General features: G+C 38.6%; 1 protein-coding gene across 1 annotated transcript in view; it reads right to left on the bottom strand.

Annotated features, from left to right (window-relative positions):
* Positions 1–16,956, bottom strand: part of RYR2 (ryanodine receptor 2) — a gene marked incomplete at its 5' end in the record, with an annotated part of 631,749 nt that overhangs the window by 130,415 nt on the left and 484,378 nt on the right. Inside the window, 3 exons of the mRNA XM_080822946.1 lie at positions 3,355–3,436; positions 4,920–5,158; positions 6,567–6,627. Of these exons, the coding sequence (XP_080679072.1) occupies positions 3,355–3,436; positions 4,920–5,158; positions 6,567–6,627 (382 nt within the window). The remainder of the gene's footprint in view (positions 1–3,354; positions 3,437–4,919; positions 5,159–6,566; positions 6,628–16,956) is intronic.

Here is a 16,956-nt window from a genome sequence, read left to right on the forward strand (position 1 = left end):
TATCTTTCACTCATCTTTTGATTTTCATTTTTATATTCTCCCCAAATGACTTTATAATTGCAAACAAAGAAAAAACATGTATCATTTTTAAGAACCTAACAAAAGGATCCCAAATTGTATCCAACCCTCCCCCTCTCCCCCAAAAAACAACCAGAAAACAAAAACAAAACAGAGGTAACAAGAGTGACAACAGCAGCCCTGCTAAGGTAATGAGAGAGTCTGGACTACTGGATATTAAAATGTATCACAAACTACTAACAATTCAGGCTACACGGTAATGATCTAATCATTTAAAAAATGAAATAATAGAAGGGAATAGGGATTCTAAAAATACAATCTAGTAAATGTATTACCTCAGAATATGATGGTTTCATTTTAAATCAGCAAGTAAAAGAAATATTTAATAAATCACTACTTGGGGAGGGAGTTGGGGGGATAAGTGAAATGGTTAATGAGGATTAAGAGGCATAAACTCCTAGATATAAAATAAGTCACAGAGGGGCACCTGGGTGGCTCAGTTGGTTAAGCGTCTCATTCTTAATTCTGGCTCAGGTCATGATCTCAGGGTAGTGGGACTGAGCCCCAGGTCTGGATTCCCGCTCAATGGGGAGTCTGCTTGAGGATTCTCTCCCGCTGCCTCTCCCTCCCTCTCCCTCATTGTGCTCACTCTCTCTCTAAAATAAATAAACCTTTAAAAACAATAAAATAAGTCACAGAGATGAAAAGTGCAGCATAGGGAATACAGTCAATAATATTGTAACAGTGTTGCCTGATAGTACATGTAACTACATTTATGGTGGTGAACACAGAGTAATGTACACAACTGTCCAATCACTACCCTGTATACCTGAAACTAATGTGACATTGTATGCCAACTACATTTCAATTAAAAATCAATACTTTCCAGGTGGTGGATGATTTTAGACATTTAATTTGAATTCCATGTAACACTAAAGAGAAATATGAAATTAAGATTCATTTCTAGTAAATTCCCTTCTTACTCCAGAAAGGATCACTTCAGACATTCTCTACTTGCCTACTTCTTACATTTCCTTTTTCAACCATCACTTGGCTGAGGCATACTTCATAGAGAAAATGGAAGCTATCTGACACAGACCCATTTATACCTGATTTATCTACTAATCTACTACCTGCTTTCCATTGAATGGAGGAAAGTTCTAAAAAATCATGTTTTCAAGAAAAAAAAATCATGTTCTCAAACATACATTCTCAAGTACCCCATGTCATTCTCTTTATTGTCTGCTTATTCACACACGATAATGTGCCAGTATGACATTTTCCACTTTATTTGTTTTGTTTTCTGTTTCCCCATTAGGTATAAGCTCTTTGAGAATAGGCATCTATCTTGCTTACTGCTGTATCAGAGAACCTGGCATTTAATCCTTATTTATTGAATGAGCAAAGGATTAAAAAGCTAAATTTAAACAACTAAAAGAATGAAAAACCTAAGAGAATAAATATTTGAATTTCTAACTGTTATAAGTATGGTATAAACTGTCTAAAAATATTACATTAAGGGGAATAAAAACCCATGAGATAATTAATAGGTTATATAAAAATTAAAATTCCCATGTCATAAAACATTATCTGTACATGATTTTACATATAATCACTATGAAGTTATGAAAATGCTGTAAGTCACAAAGATGGTAGAAATAACAGGCAAGAGGTTAATAGTTTTAATTAATAAAATTCATTCATCAACAACACATTAATAAAAAAATGTATAACAGATATGAAAGGTAATTCACAAAATAAAGAAAAATGACAAACCACACAAAGAATGGGTAGGAACCAGGAATTAGGGAAATGCATTTGAAAAGACAAACTGAATCCCATTTTTAACTGTTATATTTTTAAATAGTAAAAAGAGTAACAATTAGAAATGAGGAAAATGTGAGAAAATAAGGATTCTCTTATAAAACTTGACAGTGTCAACTGAATCAATTTTCTGAAGAGACAGTGAGATGTGTATCATAATTATTATATGTCTACTACTCTTTAACCCACATTTCTAAATTCTGAGATTATAGCTAAAATAAATAAAAAGAAATATACGCAGAAAACTATGAATGTAGATTTAGCATTATCTATGGAAATGAGAAAAACAGCCTGCAAATCAAAAATAAAGTAACATTTCAATAAATTATAAAACTTCCTTAGTGTAAAATATTTTGAAGCCATAAAAATCATATGAAAATAGAGATTAATTAAAAAGGCAGGTAAGGGGTGCCTGGGTGGCACAACTGGTTAAGCTTGGACTCTTGATTTTGGCTCAGGTCATGATCTCAGGGTCATGAGATTAAGCCCAGTGTCAGGCTCTGCACTCAGCATGGGAGTCTGCTTGAGATTCTCCTGCTCCCTCTGCCTCTTTCCCCACCTCTCATGCTCACTCATGCACTCACGCTCTCCCCAGAACAAATACATAAATCTTAAAAAAAAAAAAAAACACTGGTAAAAAATATGTAGCATGAACTGAATTATCCTTTTACATCGATTTACTATCCTATCTCTATGCACTTGCAACCATATTTTAATTATTGATACTTTCTAAGTTGTAATATTTGGTAGGCCAAATGAGTACCCTTCCATTACTTTGTCCTCTCTCAAAATTTTATTGGCTAGTCTTAAGAGTTATTTTTTCAAATGAACTTTTAAATTATTTTGTCAAATTCAATAAAAAGCAAATTTCCACTTGAAATCGTATTATAGTTAACTATAGATTACTGGGGGAGAATTTACATCTTTTCAATATTATTCCATCAGAATATCTTTTTATTTATTAATTTGATCAGTCCTCTCTCTGAATGTCATTTTCTTTAGTCTAACATTTTAAAAAACTTTTTCTCTTCTCTTTTTCACAGAAATCTTTTAATGGAATCATCAGTGACCTTTGATGTTAAATGTAGTGAAGAGTCCTTATCTTGACCTATCCACATCATCTGATAATCTCTTCCCCTTGAACGTGAGAACATGAAAAAATAAAGCTCATTCTAATCACTGCCAATATTCCCACCCATTTTGCTTTTTGAATATATAATGAGAAACTGTTCCAGCAGACTCCTTCATAAAACTCATAAACACCCTCTTTAATCTTAACATTAGCTTTACCATTATTGCTTTACCTTTTTTTTTCCCCACAAAATTTGGTTGAATCTTATTATATCAATTCAAATTCAGCTTAAAGATTGTTCTATTACTCCCAAGGAATTCAATATATTAATCTGGTTATTTAGTTTACAACTAAGGAAAAACTGATAAAGCAAAGATTTGAAACAAGTAGTTATAACACCTGAAACAGCTTTAATACAAGTTAAAGTTTTAAAATCTTACCTTTCCACATAAATACTTTTGCTGGTTCCTAGAGCATACAAGCTAGTCAGAATTCTGTAACATGATACCTGTACATCTTCCACTAAGGAAAAACAGAAACAAGAACAAAAAAGACTTGGTATTTATATGTTGTCCTAAGAAAGTTTAGGCTGAAACCAAAATTCCATACTGAGGGTATGCTAATATTTTAACATTTAAAAAAAGCAAAATTAGAACAAATAGATAAGTAAAATGAAATATAAAAACTATTTTCCAAACTGAATTCTTTGCTTTAAGGAGCTGAAAGCATTCCAAAGAATTATAATTATTGAGTACATCCTCAAGAACATTTTTTAATAATTTTTCTCTAGATAGAAGAAAAAAGGATTTCTTTGAGAATAAAATTAAGCACGAGACTGTCTGGGAGGAGGGGTAGATTCTGTCTCCTCTTCTGAAGAGATACAAAGACTGTGACTTTTATTTTAATACCTAAGCAAACAATAAACAATGCTGGAGAAGGTAGTGAGTTAGTGATTATTTCTGACCCAACATTAAAGGCATAGGTAAGTCAAGCCTAAAGTGATGCCAGAAAATAAAACATTATACATGATCTATGATGCAAGAAGACATATTTAAGAGGCAAAACCCCCTAAAAACCCTGGGTTTTTAATTCCAGTGCTTCTACCATTTCTTGGAGAGTCTACCATGATAGGAATGGAGAAATCAATCCTGTGTTCCAGAGCTGTACCCACATCCACTCTGCAATGTAAGCAATGTTCCTACAATGGTTTAAGGAAATGTTTGGTGAGTAGCAGTGGTGTTCCCCACTGAGCAATGCAGCGGTTTTCACCCAGAGCTCTGCTTCACCTGGGAGACCTACAAGGTTGAGGGTCTCAGTAGGTGTGTCTGCCCTGAAGACCCACGTGCCTGTTTAACAAGGGCTTACATCTTCTTTCATGTTCATATCAGCAGGAGAGCAGGAAACTGGGACAGGTCTGATATTATTTGTATTTTCACACTGTTTTGAGCAATCTTTGGATATTTTTAAGAATTATGGTCCCAGGCAGAAACAGCTGATTAAATCCCCCATGAAAATAGACTGAAACCTATAAACAAAAAATATGTGAGCCACCCTAGTAGACCAATGATTTAGACAGACTTTGTCACCGTCGTCTCGCTATTCGTTGGTCACACAACTTGTGGAAACAATCAGCACTGACTCAGAGATAATTCGAACACATTTAATGTTGTGTGTCCCATGCTTCAACTGCACTGGGAAAATTCCACAGAAGGAGAGAACACAGAAATAGTAAAAATTGGAACCTGGGCTTCAACGAGGCGGAAATGAGTGCCCACAGCCACGACCTCACCGTTCCTTTCTGGGAATCCACGTGAGTCGGGGACCTGACTCTATAAAAATGGTTTCTGTAACTCAAATGCCAACCTAATAATGTTGTGCAGAAGAAAAAACAAAAAAACAAATGTGCATTTTAATGAGTCAGCAGGGTTTCAGTAACTAGATGGAACTTTTATGATTTCTCATTGTGCTATTAGATAATGAGACTCTAAGGAACAGATTTACATACATATTAGATCTTCTCCGAACTGATGCTGGCCAATATGCTCGAATAATGACGACAGCATCGGCAACAGAGCCACTGTGGTGTAATTGATAATCTGAGTGACACCTCTGGGTTGGTTTCGGGTGTGGGTGAACTGGCCCTGCTTGAGGTTCTCCATGGTCTTCTCCAGATCCTCCGCGGCGTTGTCCAGAAAAGCTCGGAGCGCGCTTTTAACGCTCTCTAGGCCAGTCTTCATCACAGTCCTAGGAAGGGAAGAAGGGAGCAAGTGGGATACAAATAAAACATGCTTCTACCTTTATTTACCCATTACAGTCATTCAGTCAACTAAATCTTTTTAATTCACTCCCAATTTTTCCAGTGTACTTGAACTCAGAGCAGTATGGCTCTGTAAGCCCATCACCTTTCCTGAATGCCCTCGCAGTCCACGTAATTAGGACGCCGATCCAAAGTCAGTGATAATGCTCTGTTTTTTCTACCATCGTTTTCAAATATGGAGAGTGTTTGTTTTATACTCTGATCAAAAACCAGTGTTTGAGCCCTCTGACTTAATCCTAAATCCAAGACAACCAGAATGTTTCCTGAGGCAAAGAGTGTGAGAGAAACATCGAATCCCAACTCAACCAAGTCATCAAATGAGATAGATGTTTTGTGCCTTAAGTATAGCAGTCAGCTAAACGAGCCTCCAGAGGAGGAACTTTGTATAGAAGTCACCCTCTAATGCCACTATGTCTAGGAGGAAATGAAGGTATATAATCGCATCTACTTTTCTTCATCTATCACACAAAATGCCTCACATAAAATTTTAAATGTGGGAGCGCCTGGGTGGCTCAGTGGGTTAAGCCGCTGCCTTCAGCTCAGGTCATGATCTCAGGGTCCTGGGATTGAGTCCCGCATTGGGCTTTCTGCTCAGCAGGGAGCCTGCTTCCCTCTCTTTCTCTCTGTCTGCCTCTCTGCCTACTTGTGATCTCTGTCGGTCAAATAAATAAATAAAATCTTTAAAAAAAATTTTTTTAAATGTGATAGTAAATAGCATCATGGCATCTCCTCTATAGGAGACATTTAGGAATTCTTATTTAGATTTATTCTGGATAATAAATGAAATACATGTATGGCTTAAAGGCTGAATCAACCCCGTGAGATACACTGGTTTTGCTTTTAGGCAACCTGTCGGGGTTTCAGTCATGTTGCCAGGAGGGCAGAGTAAAAGTACACACACTTGGGAACTAGTCTACCTCCACACTTACTATGCAATCTTAAACTTCACTTTACCCATCTATAACATAAGACTAAAACCCTGTTCCTGTAAAGCTCAATGTTATCACAAATGAGGAGCACAACAGTACCAGACCCAGAAGCTACGAAGACCTCTGAAGTTGGAGCTCACCATTTCTCTTGCACGTGATACATTCCCAATCCAACCCTCCATGACATATCTAGGTGCCACTGCAATTACTTGAAATTTGAATAACAATTTAGAGAAGATCCTAGAAATAATAAAATGCCATTGTATCCGCCATTTACAAAATATTCTTTTCACCCCCACTTAAGTCTTTATTACAATTCCAAGGAATAAAATCAAGAGACAAGATGAGTCTTATTATTTTCGCGTGGCGCGCCTACAGCCATGTAGGCAAAAATGTGTCCACCTACCTGGCATCCAAGGTCTGACCCAAAATATGAAGGCAGTTGACAATTGATGTGGCATCATTTCCTATAGAGGAAACAAAAGGTTGTATAAATTGCGCTGAGGATTTCTCACTGTTCTTTTCTAGAAAGATTTGTGTACCAAAAAATTAGTCAATGGTACAATTCCATGATAACTCAATTAAAATGATTTTCTGATACTCAAGTTTGAAATCATGCAGGTTTTCTGCTCAAAAGTGGTTATGCAAATGTAAGGAGAAAAGCAAGAAAGCATGTCTCATCAAAGAGCTGACATACTCAAGAAGCATTCAAAGCATTGTGCCAGGCTGAGGTGTTTTAACTGAATTCTTCAAATATATTCGCCTCCCCATACTGGCTTGTCTTCTTTCTCAGTCAAGTTGTGAGTCAACTTTTCAAGGGAACTCATATATATGTTTATAAAAGGAGGTGGGCTAAAAGTCTAATAAGTTTAACTCCCTTTTAATTACCCATGTGTCTCTGCTTTCTGATTCCATCCAACTGCATTAATATGAATTAATATGCCTGAATGTTTTTGGTCTTTGGTGGAAAAGAACCAGTAAACTGTCTGAAAAAGTTAAATCCTCTTCTTATGAGAGATTTGAAATGGGGATGACTTTTCTGGAAAGTCAGATGAAATTCACCCATTCTCATTGGCATGTTTTATCAGAAAGTACAAAGATATGAATTATACAATTACTATGTCCATCCTAGTTTGTGATAAAGATACATGAGAGCAAATACGCAAAATGATGAATCCAAAGTTATGAAGTGGGCCACTCACAAGACATTCTGATAAGTTACTTCCTCATTTTATACTTTCCTATTTATAATATATAGTCATTTCCTGGGTCCAGAGATTAACAACTTCCATTGGGATATAAGTTTTTGTAACATTTCTTAATGTGATAATCCTTGTGCAAAAAAAAAAAAAAATCCTAAAATGAAGTAAATATACATGAAAATTAACAACTACCCCAGAATCTGGACAAGCCAGTTTAGTGATCTGATACAAATAAGGAGGGAAAAAAAAGGTATTCATTGCTAGACTCTGAGTTCTTAAGTGAAATGTTCCATTCATCCTGTGCCTTGAGTCTCAGAATTTCTGGTAATAATAAAGGCAAAATCAGCAGAAAGGCAGAATTTGGTATGTCCTTGTCTATTGATCATAGTGGCAGTCCTAGAGCTTCCACTGAGGTCAGTAGAAGTATTATGCATTTAATGATTCATTCACTCAACAATACTTGTCAAATACCAGGCATTCTCAAAGTCCCAGTAATACATGAAGGAGAGTTCTCATGGTACTTGCATTTTAATGGGGGACACAGGTAATAAAATATTAAAAAAAAAAATCAATTGGAAACAATATCAGGCTACACTAAAGAAAGTATTTCATATTTGTAGATTATGTTAATTCTGTATAATTAAATAATTTATATTATATGTTATATAATTACTATTTATCTATATCAGGGAATAGGAATTAGAGCAACTGGACAGACTAATATGGTGAGTGGTCACAAAGCCGTTTCTAAGAAGGTGGTACCTGAGCAGAGATTTGAATGAAGGAAGGAATTGTGCATAGATCTGGGAGAAGGACCCAGACAGAGGGGCCAGCATGTGCAAAGGGTCTGAGGCAGAAAATGAAGCTGGTATTCCAGGGAAGGAAGTGGAGGTGGCTGATGCATGATCAAGATTCGGGGGAAAGAAGGGACCTTATGGGGTGGAGAGGAAGGGAGTGGCCAGGTTCTAGAGTCTTGAAACCAGTGGAGGAACTTCCCCCCCACTCCAAGTGCAATAGGGAAACATTCTTAAGGTTTTGAACAGGAAGGGAATCTGATTTATATTTTCAAAGGATTAACTCACCATGTGCAAAACTCTGGAAGGTCAAAAGTGAAGCCAGTTAGGAAGCTACTAGAGTCATCTAGAATCAGAGGACTGATGGAATTTAGAATTTATTTTAAAGATTTGCTTATGGCCTGAACGTGACATGAGATGGGAAGGAGCCAAGGATATCGAACGGCAAGACTGTTTGGGTGACCACTTGTATGAGCAACTGGGTGAATGGTGACAGATTTCCCGATGGGGAAAGAGCACCAAAAAGGAGCGAAGGAGAGAGAAGAGGAGGGGCAGGGGGTGGCAGGCTCTGCATTGGACAGGTTGAATGTGATGGGCCTGCCGATCTCAGGTAGAGAGGCAGAGCACGCAGTGGGTACACCAATCTGGGACGCAGGGAACAGATCGGAGCTGGAGCACCATAAGCATACCAATATGCATACGGAGACTTTCAAAAATTGTGGGCCTGAATGAAATAAGCTACCATGTGCATAAATACAGAAGACAAAAGGTCTCAGGGCCTCCGCTATTTGCAAGTAGGAAAGATAAAGAGAATGTAGCGCAGAAAAGGAGACAGAGAAAGGCCCAGGAGGAAGATGGGACACAGGGCAACGTGCAACCATTATTGAGCGCCAAGTCAGAGAAGCTGGCCCCTTAATCTGGTCCTAAAACTCATGGTTCTTGGGGCGCCTGGGTGGCTCAGTGGGTTAAGCCTCTGCCTTCAGATGGGGTCTTGATCTCAGGGTCCTGGGATCGAGCCCCACATCGGGCTCTCTGCTCAGTAGGGAGCCTGCTTCCCACCCCCCCCCCCCGCCTGCCTCTCTGCCTACTTGTGATCTCTGTCTGTCAAATAAATAAATTAATTAATTAAAAACAAACAAACCAAAAACTCAGTTCTTTTTCCCTTTCCCTTCCAGTCTGCTGGCTCCTCGTATAGATGACCAGTGTTTGTGCTTTGTCCTGAGCCTGGCCATGCCCCTTTCCAAAAGAGTGGTTGGGGTATTTTAAACCTCCAGTCCTAAGAAGGAGGAGTCTCGTAAGGGCCCCACTCATGAGGTGGGACTTTTGTTCCCTGTTGTAGGCAGGCCCCTAGGATAGCGTCTGGCCGACAGCAGGCACTCAGTGGAATCTTATGGGTTTTGAAGACAAGGAAACTATACCAGTGGCCAGAAAAGGTCTACGGGTCAGATGGAAATGCATGCAGTGAATGTGAAATTTCTGTGATTGCAGACTCGCAAGCCGTAAGCTCCGCGAACCGACACATTTCCCTGTGCTCCATGGAAGGTGCCGTATAACTCTGAATGGCAACATCTCAGTAAGAAGAATGGTGGAGAAAGGACCCTAACAAACACAGGAAAGGTATTAACAGAATCTTCAACATTTCGTGGCGTAGACCAAGCAAAAGCATCTGTTCTATCAGCAGAGGAAAAAGCACAACTAATGGTTAGTCTTGAAGAGATAAAGCTTGTAGTAGGAGGTTTTTTTTTTTTTTTTAAGATTTTATTTATGTATCTGACAGACAGAGATCACAAGAAGGCAGAGAGGCAGGCAGAGAGAGAGGGGGAAGCAGGCTCCCCGCTAAGCAGAGAACTGGATGTGGGGCTCGATCCCAGGACCCTGAGACCGTGACCTGAGCTGAAGGCAGAGGCTTAACCCACTGAGCCACCCAGGTGCCCTAGGAGTTTTAAATAAAATAAGACAGGTGACCTCCCTTTCTTAAGGCTTCCAGATCACCTCCCCAGAAATGTCAATCATGTTATCAGTAAGAACAGGAAAGATAAGTGAAAGTGTAGTAGGATGGTAAAATTTTAAAGTGATGATTGCATTTTCAAGTATTTAACTACATGTAATTACTTCACGGCTCAGACTAGACTAAAACCCAAAAGTTTGATACTTTTCAGTTCATGCTCTTTCAAGGTCAAAACTACTTCCCTTGTCTTCAAACATACCTGCATCACCCCCAAACACCTAAGGAAACACCTGCGGATGGCCTGTTTGTCTTTAAGACAGGGTTTGCATCAGTGTGTAAACATAAAAGATACATCATTAAAATCGTAACTTTTACCTGAGTCTAAGAGCGACAGATGGCAAGCATCCAGTTTTTAAAAATCATTGTACCAACTCTCACACAATACTATAACTCATAAATAAAAATAGCAAAGTCTGGGGTGCCTGGGTGGCTCAGTCATTAAGTATCTGCCTTCAGCTCAGCTCTTAATCCCAGAGTCCTGGGATCGAGCCCCACATCGGTCTTCCTACTTGGCAAGAAGCCTGCTTCTCCCTCTCCTACTCCCCCTGCTTGTGTTCCCTCTCTCACTGTCTCTCTCTGTCAAAGAAATTAATTAAAAAAAAAAAAAAAACCGAGGGGCATTGCTGAATTATTAGTAGATATTACTGAATTACTGAAACTTTAACTTGGCGAGAAGTTTCAGTTAAATGGAAAATATAATTTACATAACTACATATTCTATTCATTTACTCCAAAGTCAGGACATTCTCTCATAGAGGTATGTCCAGGGAAAAGAAATATCTGTATTGCTCTAATACTGTTTTCTGATATGATCTTTATTACAGGGTTTTAATTCTGGTATTGCTGACCGAATGTATCTCTCTATAAGAAATAGGTTATTTTTTTTTAGTTTTTTTTTAAATAGCTTCTTTTTTTTTAAAGATTTTATTTATTTATTTGACAGACAGAGATCACAAGTAAGAGAGAGGGGGAAGCAGGCTCCCTGCCGAGCAGAGAGCCTGATGTAGGGCTTGATCCCAGGACCCTGAGATCACGACCTGAGCCGAAGGCAGAGGCTTAACCCACTGAGCCACCCAGGCGCCCCGAAATAGATTATATTTTATATAACATATAAAACAAGTTAAATCCAGGAAATTCTTGTCTTTGCCATGTATAGTGTCATCAAGCCACAGAAATGTTATGTTAGGGAACGACCTTAAAGGTCCTCTACTGATGACAACAATAATCAGAAAGCAGCAGACTGTGCGTAACTGAACTATTAGTACCCAGCATAATGACGGGTTCAGTTCTCAGATATGCACTATCCCCAGAGACTCTGAGGACTTTAAGTAAATCTCCTTTCATTCTGTGTCCTAGGAAACAAAAGAAAGCACCATCTGAGCCTTCTTAGGGATAACACGTACATGGGCTAATTTTCTACTGTCTCTTCACAGGAGAGAGCAGACCTCATTTTAAACACCTCCGTGGGTTCTGGGGGTGAGCAGAGAACAGATGAATGAGTATCAACCTAACCCACTAATGTCTTAATCAGGGGGAGACACCAACTGAGAGAATCTATTAGTAACTTTACTCTTGAAACGCTTCCACACATAACATTAAGATTTAGGCGGCAGTTTAAATCAGGCATTCCCCACCTGGCGGGAGAAAACCCAACATCTTAACAAGAACTACTGCTTCATTTAAATATAGGACAACACTGATCTTGTTCAATAGCCCTGTGGTTAACACTGGAGTGGAATTTATGATGGGCCACATAGGGCTCTAGGGTCCCTGAGATCCAACCTGAAGAAATTCTGGGGTCCTATGCTCGCTATGTTACTGAGTGCTTGCTGGAGTCCAGGCCTTCCTAGAAGTCTCTCCACCATCAGATCTAGAAACTCTCCAGTAACTCTGGACAATTTGCTATCTTGCTAATACGTTGAAAGTTCACCAGAAAATGGGAAAGCAGAAAAGGCCTCCAAATGACAACAGCTCTGTGCCAGCCTTCTCAAATTGTTCCTGTAGCTGAAAGGATCACTACTGGTCGGGTTCAATGATCATGTTTGAAAAGTCATTACTTACGTGTTACTTCTTCAGTGTAAGCATCCTAAGGGTTTTCTTGGACAACTTAAGGAATAATTTTTTTTTTTAAATGTGATTCTTATAAATTGTAGAATTTGTGGGATAATTGGGTACTACATTTTTCTTAAAAATCTCATAAGCAAAAAAAAAAAAAAAAAAGTAAAATTTCACTTACACATGAATGTAAGAAAGTTCCAAATCAAGAGTTCTTACTGCCTTGTTCTTAGTGTCTGCTCTTTTCTGTTAGACTATAGGCTTCCTGAGGGTAGGACCTAGTTGGTTCACTCATTCAGTCACCAGATATTGATAAAATACCTACTATGTGTCAGACCTCAGATACAAGAATAGGCCCTCAGTGAGCTGAGAGGTTTGTGCGAGAGGGAGAGAGAGAGAGAGAGAGAAGTCAATCTGGTGACATCATCGCCAAGATGAAGAAAAGGCCCTGGGAGCTGTGAGAATGTTGTAATAGGAGGGGAGGGAGTGAAATTAGGGAGATTGGGGACGGTTTTCCTGACAGATTAGTATTTGTGTTGAGGTCAAGAATGAGCGGCTTACTCTATGATGGGTGTGGAGGACAGGAGAGGTGACTGCTACATCTGGAGACCCCATTCCAGTCAAGAATTACAGCACGTGCAAACACCCGGTGCAGAAAGGAATACACCACTTTGAAGAAGCAGAGAGAGGCCCACTCAGGTGGAACCACTGAGAGCAAGCAAGAACGTGCCAAGAAATGAGGATGGAACGGTACACAGGGAATACTCTGTGAAACAATATTGCAGCCAGATTGAGAACTTTTATCTTCAAGCAAAGGGAAACCACTGAATTTGCAGGAGTGAGACAGGAGACACCGGGTTCAGGGAAGATCGGACTGTTGTGGAGCACGGTTTGGAAGAGCAAGAGGGGATGCAGACAGAACCGTCAGTTTGTTCTCGGAGGACAGGTGACCGACACCTGGACTGGCCTGGCTGTAGTGGACAGGTGTAGGAATCTTCATTTTCCTATCCCCACAGCCTGAAAGACTGCCTCCCACACAGCAGAACACAGTGAGTGTTTCCTGAATGAAGGCGCCAAATGAATGTCATTAAGGCATTAGATTTATTTTCACATATAAAAATAGAGCCCTTAGGAAGCCCTGCTATGCAGACACCTGTGGCAGGATTGCTGTCCCTGTTGGAGGCTTAGGTATGGATTCTGCTCCCTCTAAACCTGATGGAAGGGCTTCAGTGGGCTAGAACAGGAAGGCTTCTGTATTTTCTAACTGCCTTGACATTAGTAATCAGAAGTGCCACTTAGCAAAAGCAGGAGAAAATGACGGGATTAAAAAACAATATTCCATTAGTCAACAATGGGTCCTTGAAAATGGCCAATGGAATCCTTCCCACTTTTCAACTTGCCTGGGCGTATCCATGCCCTAACCAATTTTCTGAAACACTAGAGTGCACCAACTTACAATCACTGGCAAGCATTTCAGAATCCAAACAGAAAGCCTATATATATAAAATGAAGATACTAATTTCTTATTTTTTTATGTAAAGTAGTGGAATGGACATACCAGAACTACTGTTCTGTGGGAAAAAGGGCTTGTGTCCTTTTTAAAAAACTTACCTTTTTCAAATATAAAATGAAATGGTTTAAGCACCTCAAAAAGAATATATGAAGCATTAAAAACATGACTGATCACTTTAATTCTCAGTGTGCCTCAGTGTATAGAACATATTTTAAAATAGGTAAAAGATATACACCAATAGAGGTCCATACTGGGGAAATCTTCAATCAGGTAAGTTTCAACTACGGATGAAGTCTGGAGGTATAATGACAACTTGGTAGCCAGCTTGGAATAAGTAGTCCATTACTCATCAAACCCTGAACTCACCACAAGTATTTTGTCTCTCAGTTTATGTTAACGTTCTGCCTAGTGTCTCCAAACCCACCTCCCTGATACATTGAAGGTTACTATGTATCTTTCTACATCTCCATCTCTGCTCATTGTTCCTGAGACACAAAGCCCAGGTATTTCTTTGCTAGCCTCCACTCTGAACTGTCTTAATTTACCCTTAGCTGAAGTCATAAACAATTGAAATAAGTCAGTACAGGAAAAACGTTTTGATCATCAGTGTGTTACCCACCAGAATATGGAAAAATGATATCATGTAAAAGAAGGGAGAAAATTTAAAAAAAAAAAAAGATTAATAGGACTATAAAGGACCACCGTACCTATTATCATTAGGTCTCTCTCTAGGGAAATTCACAAGGGCAGAACTGTACATCAAAACAAAAACAAAAACAACAACAAAAACAAAAACAAAAAAACACTTGGCATACCACTTCCATTTCATACTAGAATGGGTAAATTATGAAGTCTTCATGTGCAGGTACTTTAAATAGCCAAGTCCCCTAGTCTGGTTCGTCTATAGTCTGATTTATCTAAATAAAAACTGGGCAAATAAGACCAGGAATCCCTTAGCTTTGAAAGCTGTAAAGTTATGTTTCCACAGCATTTGAGCCTTCATTACCCTACATTAGATCAGCTATGTGCAACGGAGCTTTAAGATTAGGAGTCATTTTAACCTACTTTAAAAATGGGAAAAAAACAAAAACAAAAAAAAACAAAAACAACAACAACAACAAGGGTTCAGAGAGGTCAAGTCCCTCATCAAATCATTCGGCTGGTCTAGTTCCAAAATACAGCACTTACATCTAGGTTTTCCGATTTGAAGCCCACTATTTTTCCAGGACATCCTATTAGTGTCTAAAGTCAGGTTATCACTGCCAAGTGTAAAGATGACATGGGTAAGCCTTAAAGATTCCAATGATTTAATGTGTCTGTATTAGAAAATGTTTGATTAAGGAAGGTCTCTTGAAATTTGTATTACTTTGCAGGCAAATGTCAATGCAAATTTGAAACAACGAAAACAGGAGAGGCTAGAATAATATAAAGAAGACACACAAATACACTTCTAAGGTAAAGACGCATATTAGCTCTCCAGTAAATTTCTCTTAAAAATAAAAGCAATAGTATTTAAAGGCGAAGGGATTTAAAATACGATGCTTAAATGGGATATCAACATCACATAGGGATGGAATGAATCTTAAGTTCTCAGTCTATACTGAGAGGTATGACAAGTTTTACTATGCCTTTATCTTCAATTATAGGACCCTTAAAAAAAAAAAACAGGATATTAAAGAATAGGCAAAATTAACCCACGGTATAGTTTCTTTGCAGAAGTTTATAAATTGGGAAATGGCATAAGGGAGGCTTCTGGGATGCTGGAAATATTCTGTCTTGATATCTATATATCTACATATATCTATATGGAAAATTTCAACAAACTACATCATTAAGTTATCTTCAAGATTTGTGTACTTTGTTCTATAAATGGAGTATCTCAAAAATTTTTAAAAGAAAATTACAGTGAAATATAGAAAAGCAAGAATTTGCAATAGGCACGAAGTTAGAAATAGCACAACAGACAGTATTACTATGCTCATTAGTAAGAAGGCAAATACTGCACTTGAGGAAAGGGGTCCCCATCAGAATGGCACAGAACAAGACAAATGGAGGACCCATGAATCCACTGTTACTAAGACAAAGTTGAAGAGCACATAACAATTCTGTCTGCACAATGTTCACAGAAATTCTTCTATGTTGAAGAGAAGTCAAACAAAGGTCAACTAGAAATCATCTTGAAGATAATCTGCCCAGTGATTTGGGATAACTGAAACATTAATGCAAAAACTCGGGCAATTTAAATGAAATAGAACTTTTAATTACTAAATTTAAGAGCACCATATATTGGATCTAATAAAATTAGAAACCAAACAGGGCTTTAAGGGATTATATCCAGAAACTATCATTTCTCAAAAAATAGACTGCTTGAAAGAACTTAAAAGCGATGAGTGTGTGTGTAATATGTGTGTAAAGATATATACACACACACTCATATTATTCCTCAGTTCATTCCCTGTGGCTTTTAAAAAATGACATAATCCTTAGCTTTTCCTGTAAATGGAATTGAACCTGCAACATCTGTATGAGTTCACTCAACATTTTATGACCGAAATGACCCCAACACTGTCTCACAACCTAGAGTGCACAGCGCTGAAGTGGGCTTTTGTGGTTTATCAAAGCAGATGCAGGAAATGAATACAGAGATTCTGCCAGCTTCTCTCGAGACCTACAGCCCCACAGAGAGGAGGATCTGTGGAAAGGGAGGGATCCCCCAACCCCACCCTGCACAGCTGTCCAAAAGCAGGCGCTTGAGCCGGTGGACATCCGTTACGTGAATTTCCAGACACCAAAAAAAAAAAAAAAATGGACTCGAAAGTCCCTTTTGCCAAGTGAAGCCCTTGCCTCACTGTCTCTTCTCTGAAGCGCCCATGTCTGGAAGGCAGTCAACATGCACAATTGGAGTGAAGAACTTTACAAAAATAAATAAGTGCAGTCAAAATGTTTTGACTTATAACAGCTCACTCTGTAATCTATTGGCAAGAGACAAATTCGAGGGCCTGGTTCTGCTTCACCCCTTTGAAATAAAATAGGGCAGAAGCTGCCATTTGCATTCATTTTATTTTTCCTAATAAAAACTTTTGATTTTCAAAAGGGGCTTTGGACCAGCATGAAGAAGTTACCGTCTTTGATTTCACCGCAGATAATGCTACCGACGAAGAACCTTGAGGACCTTATCTTACCTTAGGACCTATGACGACCACGCATGCAGCCATGCAAACATG

The sequence above is a fragment of the Martes martes genome, assembly GCF_963455335.1.
Source record: "Martes martes genome assembly, chromosome: 14".
Lineage (NCBI taxonomy): Eukaryota > Metazoa > Chordata > Mammalia > Carnivora > Mustelidae > Martes > Martes martes.